This window comes from Sinohyriopsis cumingii, chromosome 9 (genome assembly GCF_028554795.1).
Source record: "Sinohyriopsis cumingii isolate HCF-2022 chromosome 9, ASM2855479v2, whole genome shotgun sequence".
Classification (NCBI taxonomy): domain Eukaryota; kingdom Metazoa; phylum Mollusca; class Bivalvia; order Unionida; family Unionidae; genus Sinohyriopsis; species Sinohyriopsis cumingii.
This window is the reverse complement of record NC_142969.1, coordinates 104,273,762-104,285,140: the sequence shown is the minus strand read 5'-3', so window position 1 is coordinate 104,285,140 and position 11,379 is coordinate 104,273,762. Positions and strand designations below refer to the sequence as shown.

The 11,379-nt window shown below is 32.9% G+C and overlaps 1 protein-coding gene across 3 annotated transcripts in view; it reads right to left on the bottom strand.

Annotated features, from left to right (window-relative positions):
• LOC149792382 (unconventional myosin IC-like) overlaps nt 1-11,379 on the bottom strand; it is a 128,869-nt gene that overhangs the window by 27,386 nt on the left and 90,104 nt on the right. For all 3 annotated transcript variants that reach the window (XR_016423295.1, XM_089969383.1, XM_089969382.1), the window contains exons 14-15: nt 8,321-8,376; nt 2,289-2,438 (exon numbers count right to left, since the gene is read on the bottom strand). Coding sequence is in view for 2 of the 3 variants with exons in the window: in XM_089969383.1 (XP_089825509.1) it covers nt 2,289-2,438; nt 8,321-8,376 (206 nt within the window). In the remaining variant the exon portion in view is untranslated. The remainder of the gene's footprint in view (nt 1-2,288; nt 2,439-8,320; nt 8,377-11,379) is intronic.

The window sequence follows — 11,379 nt, the reverse complement described above, 5'->3', positions numbered from 1 at the left end:
TGTATATATATATATATATATATATACAGATATATATCTATATATGTATGTATATATATATATATATCTATATATCTATATATTTATTTGGATATATATATATATATATATATATATATATATATATATATATATATATATATATATATATATATATATATATATATATTTGTATATTGGTGTTTATTTATTGAAGGTCAAACCACATCAAGAACATATTATTTAAAGTTAACATATAATAATATGGATTTAATTTGACATATACATTCCATTAAACGCTCCTGTCCACAAGAGCGCCCTTCATAAAGGGGTGGATTATGGATACCCTTGGCTGATTAGTGTCAAAAATAATATAACTGTCTACTCGATGATATTGGTTGATACTGCTATGCAAGCCAAACTTGGAAAGCATACTGTCTTCTTCATTGTACTATGTAACGTGAAATTAACATTCCTACTGTCAAGATGAAAACGACTGATTACGCAGTCATTAGTATTTTCATGAATAAAAGAGTTTGTATCAATCGGAAAAGAAATTTATGCATTGACCTTTATGAGATGGATTTTCTCGTAAACTCTAAGCCAGCTGTTTCCAAAGCTCGACGGAGAGAGAGAGAGAAAGAGAGAAAGACGAAGTTCAATCATCTTGAAAGAGGTGTCACTTAATGATGAAGATCTGGCTACATCTGGGGAATTGAAGGTACTCGGTTTTGACTGTAAAGACAGAAGCTACTTGAGTTTTCTGGCTAGCAAAACTTTATTGAAATACTCAACATATAAAATTACATTCCAATGTCAAACTACATAAGCTTAAATTGCGGATATAAGAAATACATATAAAACTACGATATTCTTTCACTTACCAACATCATACTTGTATAATATCTGCCGTTTAGAATGTAATACAGATAATTAAATATCGAATAAATTCACGATAGCAAAATAATCAAAATTTCAATATTTCAGACTAATGCCGTAATTGAAATATATTTTACTGAATTTATTCTAAAATGTCAAGATATTAAACTCTATTATTTAAAGAGTATTTTATTTCTAAATTAACTATTACTGAGTATGAAGCTGGTAGCGAACGTTGATTTTACTATAATCAATAATATAATTATAAGTAAATATAAGCAATACATTATATTAAATAATAGTAAAGAATATTAAAATGATCTAATGTCTAAACATGCTGATGTTAGACTAACATCTTAATGATAAAAAATTTTTATACTTTGAAAAATTATACACATACAGTTATCTTACCTGCAAAGACAGAAGCTGTTTGAGTTCTCTGGCCAGCAAACTGGTGTGCCCTAGGGTTGGAGTCTTATATATCGGTTTCTTAAGACAAAGCCAAATATGGGCATGAGCCTAGTTGTTTTGCATTGGCCAGAATCTCAAAATGAGGCTTCGTAGTCTCTACAGATTATCGTCTGGGTCTATGTACATTATTACGTAGGTACTTCTTGCAAGATCAGCGCATGTGCCCTCTTGAAAAATCTTTGGAATATGTCTAGTTCATCTATTTACGTAACCTAGCGAATGTACTTTTTGCTGGCAATGTATGTATAAGACGGTTAGTACTTGATCATAAGAGCGCAATCATTGTAAATAGTACACAATCATAATACCGAAATAAATACATTCAATTTCAATATATTTTAATAGAAATCTACTTTCAATATAATTTATCAACTTACTTTTAATACAGTGTAGAGAAAATTTCAATCTTATTACTTGTACTGAAAAATTCTGTCCTAATATTATGATACCTTCGGCCGCCCCCCCCCCCCAAAAATAAATAAATAAATAAATAAATATATATATATATATATATATATATATATATATATATATATATATATATATATATATATATATATATATATATATACATGTGTGTGTGTGAAAAAAATTAACATATGAGCAGTATATCTCTTGGCAGTAACAGGCAAAGGTAAAGTCCATTTTTAATACAACTTGTAAAAGAAAAAACAAATCCCAATGCAATGTAGAAGTGACTGCTTTAAAATCAACACGCTAGTTATACGTCTTCCACCTCCTGTCCTGAGTATTGTACATTTTATCTGTCGTATTCAGTTGTAGTCTTTATGTTGCCAACACAGTTTCAATGATGAAAATTCGCATAGTCACAATACACAGTGTGTTTGATATTATCTTCTTCACTGGACTGCAGGTTCCTATATAATAAATATTTGCCCAAATAATACAAAATATAAGTAAATTGTCAGTTCCTAATTGTATCATAAATAAATTGTTACCTTAACACAAATTCTGCGTGTGTCTGTCTGTACGTGAATCCCTTGTTGCGTAGTTTAACAATTTGCGTAATGCCGTTGTACTTGAGTTGTTCTGATACCACAACGTCTGAAAAATCGCTTTTTGTCAAACCTTTATTTGGCTTGAGACACCTGGAGCGAATAGTTGAAACAGGATAAATTAAATAAGTGTTACTTTTGCATTAGCTGTAATACAACTATTTTCTCTGGAATATTATTACATCAACTGGCTAACGTGTTAAATATTTTTACACCGTAGTGTTACTTATATTTGATTTTCTTGGTTAGTCAGTTTTATTTTAATCTTTCTTCATTACATGCTATTTTAATGTAACATTGTATGTCGGACTTGAGCTTGCCCGAACATGAGTTCATTTCTGCTTGACCCAAATTGATTTTTGTTCCTAATTCTGTGAAAACAACTAAGACATAGCTTGATTATTCTCAACGTGTATGTGTTAAAATCGTTATTATTATTAAAAGAAGAAGTAAATACGTTTCTTTGGGTCTAGGTTTTGGAATTTCCTAAGAGAAATTTAGTTAGTTTAGGTTATTGTCTTTATTTTGTAAACATCAGGATCATTCCAGAAGGTTATTTTCCATTAGGTAATTTAAAAAAAAATAGAAAATACTAATTGTGACTTTAGGTCAAGAAAAGAACTATGTAATCTTGTAAGTGAGCGGATTTTGTCACTAATCCTTTAACATCTAGCACGTTTAAGTTACATACTATGTTGTGTCCAGTTGGGCTGAATTGTATTTCTGGAAATTATTGAATTCACGTGACTATTTTCTATGGAAACACAAAAGTGCTCTGACAAAAAATATGGGATAGAGACATTAATGGAATTTATAGTGGGTTCAAGCCTGCACATATATTTTTGTGATTCAACAAAAGACTGTTGGCATATCAACACTCTCGGAGCTATAGCAGACACATCAACACCTTCAGTTTCGGATTAAATTTGGAATGCTAATGAAGTTTATTCATGGCTATAAATTACGCGGATTACCGTATGTAATTTTTGGATTATTGTCGGATTTAATTCGTATTATCGTAAGTTCTTTCTTCTCATTTTCACTTCGTATTCTAGGGAAATACATTTTTTGTTGAAGTTTACAAAACTGGTTGCCTTTCACTCCGTTATGTTAAATTTTTAAGAGCATAGACTCGGAACAGTAGCTACTTTTGTTATTTTATAACATGTCAATCCAACTTGACCAAGAGCTTTTTTCCCCCTACAGCAATCTGGCAAAGAAATGCTTTATAGTATTACGGTAAAAGGTGGATATAAGAAACTTGGCCAGTCTGATCTGTCTGGTTTTATAACATTGGATATTTATACATACATATATTGTTAGATATAATTCCTAAACAGATGACTCAAACTTCAAGGCATGAAAAATGTATAGAAATACTACAACATTTTAGCGACATAAGAACTGAATATTTGAGGAAATACTTTGACTTGAATGAATGCATGATTATTGTTGACAATTTTGATGAAGCAGCTGTACCAAGAATAGATAAATGTGTATTTAAAATGCTGATAATCAATGCCATAAAATATCATATATCATTTTAACCTTCACCCTTTTTGTAAATCTACCTTAAAGTATAAATGAAATTTTGAAACATTCTTGAGGAATTTAGATATGCCTAAATATGTATCTTGACGTGAATTCCGTTTTTCTTGTGTAAACACGCAAAAGCTCTGGGGAACCGAGTGGCCGAGTGGTCTAAAGCGCTCTCCGTTACGGATCACTGCCATCCCACTCCTGTCTGCGTGGGTTCGAGTCTCGGATTCGACCAATGTGGGTATGTAAGAAAACTTGCCAGTAGCTTCTCGTGGGTCGGTGGTTCTTTCCGGGGTTTTCCCGGGTTCGTCCTCCACGATTAATAATGGCCGCCATGTAGAGCCTATCGTGAGCTGAAAAATGGCGTTAAACCCCACAACACCAGCAAAAGCTCTGTGTGTACTTTCTCAACATACACAGTTAATTTTTCTTTTAATAATTTCACTCTTTCCAAAGTTTGATTTTCTTCTACCTTATTACGATTTTAATCTCGTTGTTAAGATATATATATATATATATATATATATATATATATATATATATATATATATATATATATATATATATATATATATATATATATATATATATATATATATATATATATATATATATATATATATATATATATATATATATGGGGGGTGGGTGTGATTCAATTTTCTATTGCTATGTCATGCTACTTGGAACCGACGTTAATGTTAAATCTAGGAGAGGTTTGTCCATCATTTGTGTGTTTTTGAGAGAAGGGAGAGTGTGGTCATATAATCAACTTGAAGAAAACAAAACTATTCTTTTAGCAGTTTAAACGGCAGCAAACGACATACTACGCTGTCCTGGGAAGGATATAAAAGATGGAATATTCGAAGAGAAATGTATGTTAACTAATTTATAAATTATATGTAATTTAATATTCATCATATCGGTACGAGGCATATTAAGCATGCTTTGAAGATATAAGCGTTTTTCATTATAGTGCATTGATATACAACGTCCATATATTACAACCGCATACTTTAAATATCACTGGTCAACAGTGAAATCATTACTGACTTGAAAAGGCCCTAATCTGTAGTATTTTGGTGTGCCGAACACGAATATAACCGTGAAAAATTTGTATTGGCTCTCGTTTTGAAGATATTCATATACCTCATTTTCTATGTTTCACTGTGTAAATTTCTCCAGTAGGACTGCAGCAACATCCGGAATAATGATGTAACATTGCATAATACCATCATGCTCACATCATCCACAGTTGATTGCATCATTTTCTGATGCAATGCAATACTAATGCCATGCGGCTGCTGAAGTAAGTTGACGTCAGCAGTGTACTATACATGTGTAGGCCTATTATACTAATGCCAGGAGGCTGCTGAAGCTGACGTAAGCAGTGTACTATATAAAGCCCAATCAGATAGGTTCAGCATTTAAAATATTTTAGACGTTGTGCGAGACAGTTCAAGCTACTGTTACATAAAACTTATTATTTTATCCATTTACGTACAATAAAGAACAGTAATGCCTCGAAAGTGTGTTAATACCGCGGACAATTTTTGCTATATTTGTGGGGAAGTGACATTTGCCAACCAGAAGAAAAGTATCAATTCTCAAGTGAAGAAGGCATATCATCTTTACTTCGGATGCAAGGTTGGTGACCAAGACAAGCCTTGGGCTCCGCATATATGCTGTGCTACATGTACAACACAGCTTTCACAGTGGTTGAATTGCAAAAGGTCATCAATGCCGTTTGCAGTCCCAATGGTGTGGAGAGAGCCAAGCAACCACCTGAATGACTGTTACTTCTGCTTGGTTCCTCCTCTTTCCGGCGGAATAACGAAGCGAAAGAAGTCGAGAATAGTCTACCCAAACATTCCGTCTGCATTGAGACCAGTTCCACATGGTGAGGGACTTCCTATTCCAGAACCTCCAGCAGAATATTCTCTTGATTCATCTGACGAAGACAAAGGTGAGTCGACCTGTTCTTCTCCTGGTCCATCAGCATGCAGTGATCCAGATTTTCACTGTGGTGCATCATCAACCCCACACAGAATAACACAGGAAGAACTAAATGACCTGATTCGTGATTTGGACTTATCAAAGAACAAGGCAGAATTGCTAGGATCAAGACTCCAACAATGGAATCTTCTAGAAGAAGATGTCACAATTACTGCATATCGAAAGCGCCACCAGCAATTGGAGCCTTTCTTCAGAAAGGAAAGTAATCTGATATTCTGTTCCGATATTGAGGGCCTCATGAATGCTTTAAAAATCACTCATGACCCACAAGAATGGAGACTATTTGTGGACTCTTCAAAACTGAGTCTCAAGGCTGTGCTTTTGCACAATGGAAACATTCTTCCATCTATTCCAGTAGCGTATGCTGTCCACATGAAAGAGACATACGATAACTTAAGGCAGCTACTGAATTCCATTGAGTATAACAAGTACAGCTGGCACCTCTGTGGTGATTTGAAGGTAGTTGCCCTTTTAATGGGACTGCAGCAAGGATATACAAAATACATGTGTTTCTTATGCGAGTGGGATAGCCGAGCAAGGGAAATGCACTACATGAGGAAGGAATGGACTCACAGGCAGAATGTAGCCATTGGAGAGAAGATTATCCAACACCCAGCTCTGGCTGAGGCTCAGAAAATCTTGCTACCACCCCTTCACATCAAACTAGGTTTGATGAAGAACTTCGTGAAAGCCATTGACCGGACTTTGCCAGCATTCCGATACCTGCATGAAAAATTCCCTCGACTCAGCGAAGCAAAGATTAAAGAGGGAGTTTTTGTGGGTCCTCAGATTCGAGAGCTTTTCAAAGATGACCGGTTCAACAACTTGCTGGAAGGTGACGCGAAACAAGCATGGAATGCTTTTCGCCTAGTTTCTACAAACTTCCTCGGAAATGTTAGGGCAGAAAACTATAAGGAACTAGTAGAAGACATGTTGATGAAGTATAAGAAACTTGGCTGCAATATGTCTCTAAAGATTCACTTCCTTCATTCCCATTTGGATTTCTTTCCTAGCAACTGTGGTATTGTTAGTGATGAACACGGCGAACGTTTTAATCAAGATATCGCAACAATGGAACAAAGATACCAGGGAAAATGGTCCACTACAATGCTGGCTGACTACTGCTGGACACTCCTCAGAGATGCTCCCGAACAGCTGTACAAGAGACAGGCGAAGAAATCTAAGATGTAGTCAATGACTTGATTTTTTATAGGTAGGCTATTACAGTTGACCTTTTACTATTGGAATGCATTTCGTTATGTAAACATTAATTTCTTGCAGATTACAAAAAAACTAGAGCCAATTTTGCAATTTGACTGTCATATTCGTGTTCAGCACATAAAAATTGATAAGAATTGACTAATTTTATTTCAGTAACATGACTTTTGTAAAAATTTGTTGTCCATTTAAGGTATAGTTATATACAAGATCCACCTCTTACAGGCTGCATGCTTTTAATGTATAAGCGTCATTTATTTAATGTATAGTTATATACAAGATTCACCTCTTACAGGCTGCATGCTTTTAATGTATAAGCGTCATTTATTTAATGTATAGTTATATACAAGATCCACCTCTTACAGGCTGCATGCTTTTAATGTATAAGCGTCATTTATTTAATGTATAGTTATATACAAGATCCACCTCTTACAGGCTGCATGCTTTTAATGTATAAGCGTCATTTATTTAATGTATAGTTATATACAAGATCCACCTCTTACAGGCTGCATGCTTTTAATGTATAAGCGTCATTTATTTAATGTATAGTTATATACAAGATCCACCTCTTACAGGCTGCATGCTTTAAATATATAAGCGTCATTTATTTAATGTATAGTTATATACAAGATCCACCTCTTACAGGCTGCATGCTTTTAATGTATAAGCGTCATTTATTTAATGTATAGTTATATACAAGATCCACCTCTTACAGGCTGCATGCTTTTAATGTATAAGCGTCATTTATTTAATGTATAGTTATATACAAGATCCACCTCTTACAGGCTGCATGCTTTTAATGTATAAGCGTCATTTATTTAATGTATAGTTATATACAAGATCCACCTCTTACAGGCTGCATGCTTTTAATGTATAAGCGTCATTTATTTAATGTATAGTTATATACAAGATCCACCTCTTACAGGCTGCATGCTTTTAATGTATAAGCGTCATTTATTTAATGTATAGTTATATACAAGATCCACCTCTTACAGGCTGCATGCTTTTAATGTATAAGCGGCTTTTAATGATACAGATATGCAACAGCCATCTGTTAAAAGTGGATAATAATTCTGGAAGCCAGCACATTTTGGTCCTAAATATTAGTCAACCCTATCGATTAAGCTAACAGGCTGAATAAAAAAGTACAAAACTGAGACAGAAGGTGATGCCGACTTGAACAGAGAGACAGACAGACATACCGTACAAAGAAATGCTCAGCTCTGTTCATCCTATCCACCAGATCCGACAGGGAAGACTAACACGAGAAAAGCACAAACAATTACTTTTTGTTTAATTATTAGTAACTTACTGAAAGAAAATGAAAATGATCAGTTAAATTTATGGACTTTTCGCATTGAAACATTACTCAGTTTTAAACTAACTTCACATCGTATTTCAATTGTAAATAAACAGCATGTATTATTTCAATCACACATATAAGTCAATATAAACAGTTTTATTTTCTAAATATCATCGTCGTGTCCAGACAGCCTAGTTAAAACTAATGGCAATAATAATAACAACAACAAAAACAACAACAATAATAATAATAATAATAATAATAATAATGATAATAATAATAATTTATTACCATCATTATTATCATTTACATTCGGATTTGGCAGTGCGTAAATGATGAAATTATATTGCTTAGATTGTTCAGCAAGAGATGTGAAGACATATTTAGGGAAAAAGTGCAGGATGAGATTAAAAAGATAGAAAGATTGTGTTTCTATTGTTCATTGGGAGTAGAACTTAATTGTCAAAAATATCTAGAATTGTTGGGAGATAATGATCTTTGGTATATAATCAAAACGCTTAGAGTGGGGCACTTGCCAATCAGTCTTATGTCACTTGTTTCGGGCCGAATAAACAGTAACAGAAGAAAGAGTGAAAACAACAGCTTTAGAGAAAAAAAACCAACCACAAAACAATAATTTATTTGCCTGGACAAATTCTGTAAAAATGAAGAAAAAATATGAACTTACGGTTTTATAGAATCAGATCCAAAACTAATCCTAAAATATTCCGATAATACTATTGTAATAGTCCTAATAACAAAATGTTCTACTGATTTCACATTCGAATCCCGACGAAGAATCCAAGTTGGAAGACAATTAAACAATTAAATTGAAATAAATATATATTAAATTACAAGAGGCAATACCGAAAGATATCAAAGTATCTTCTTTGATGAAAGATTGTATCAAATTCGTAACGTTGACATGGAAAATGAATTCCATTTTATTACTTCTTGTCCTCTATATGGAGAAATACGAAGACAATACTTATCCAACTTTGAATATAAAAGTCCAACTTTAGAAAAAATTAGGTCCATTATATACAATGATACTAGTAAAATGAGAATGGCTAATTTAGCAATGTTGCTATACAGCCTTAAAGATTAGAAGAAAGAAAAAAAAAAAACATTTTATCAACGACTCCTGCTACATAAGACTTTAGATCAATAGTACTAATCTTGCTCCACACAAGTTTTAGGGTTACTTTTCCATCCGTTTATTTGATTACTGTGCAGTATATGTTTTTTTCACACCCAATTGGAGTAAAGCAGTAATGATTGCTTTCATGTATATATAATTGCAGTTGCATCAGTTGATAAATGAAGGGAAGATTTCCATTGGTCAGAACATAATCATGTGATCAGACACACTTTCGTTTATTTCTGTATAAACTGTACCGAGAGCTACTTTATACTAACTTCTGCAAAGTAATTACTGTAAACACTGAACTGGAAGGCATACAAACTGCATGCTTTTAAAACGAACTAAAAACCGATGAGTTCATATTTTATTTAGAAAACTGAATAAATTGAGTTGACGGAATCAAATAACAGATCTTTGCTGTTTTTAGGAATATAACTAATTCTTTTTTTGACTAGATTTGAAAAAGGAAAGCTGTGAAATTCAAAATCTGCCTAGAACATTGTGGCTACAGCACTTTGACTGTAGCTCGTTACAAATTAAATTAAAACTATAGGTAAATGGATATAGGGAGTGGGAGGAGGGGGTTTCAAAGACAAACATTATAACATTTGGATTCACAGTCCTACAATGTAAGACGCAGGCCTGATTGTTACGATGTGGAGTGGGAGGGAGATGCGCTATACCCCCACGTCGTAACTGATTCACTGTGTCCATATCTTGCGCTGTTTGACTATTGGGCCCACATCGCTATAACCATTTAGCGATAGCATTAATTTCATGTGTAAGAGCCCCTGTAGGTACCCTAATCAACACGAAAATAGATTTAAAGACGCGAAAATTGGATATTTATGTGTCTGGATTATAATGATTCGCAAGTCATCATGAACTCATGATATAATCAAATCTAAGAGTCATTCGTATGACAAAGCAAACAACACTTCCTTTGCTTAGAATATTGAACTTCTACTGAGTGATCATGTGTCAATTTACATAAAAGATTAAAACCATGATATGGAATGTTCAAATCCTTAGATCGCCTACCATTGGTATAATTACTTGTTTGATATTGACGTAGCTATTACGTTACAGAAGGAGAATTCCCGTTTCTATAAATAGCTACGTAGCAGAAGCCTCAACAAGAATTCATACACTTACACAGGGTATACAACTGGTAAAAAAATACTTCTTTTTAAGAAGACAAAAACACAAGACAATAAAAAGTAAATAAAATTATAAATAATTGCAATTATAAGAGTTTAACGTTGTTTTTTTCCCCCGTGTTTATCGTGGTATAAACTGTGAGTTGCCGACTCACATAGCTAACATAATGATGTGTGATTCGGCAACTGATAGTTTATACCATAAAAGAAACTATTAAAAAAAACCCCAAAACAACAACCCCAACGTAAAGCTCTTAACGCTTCTTATAAAGATGACGTTCCTTTTGTTACGCACTATAACATGTTTTTGTAAGCATTATGTATAGATATGCATCATGGGCCAGTGGTTTATATTACAAATAAAAAAACTATTGTTATTATTATTATTATTATCATCATCATTATTTTTATTATTGTCATATCATCATCATTATTATTATTATTATTATTATTAGTATTATTATTATTATCATTATCATTATTATTTTTATTATCATTATTATTATTATTATTATTATTATTATTATTATTATTATTATTATTATTATTAAAGAAAATATTTTGATTCCTTGAGCTTGCATCATTTATCCCTCCAATCCATTAATTATATAATAAAACACTAATCTTATCCCTAACATTTTCAAATTTGGACCT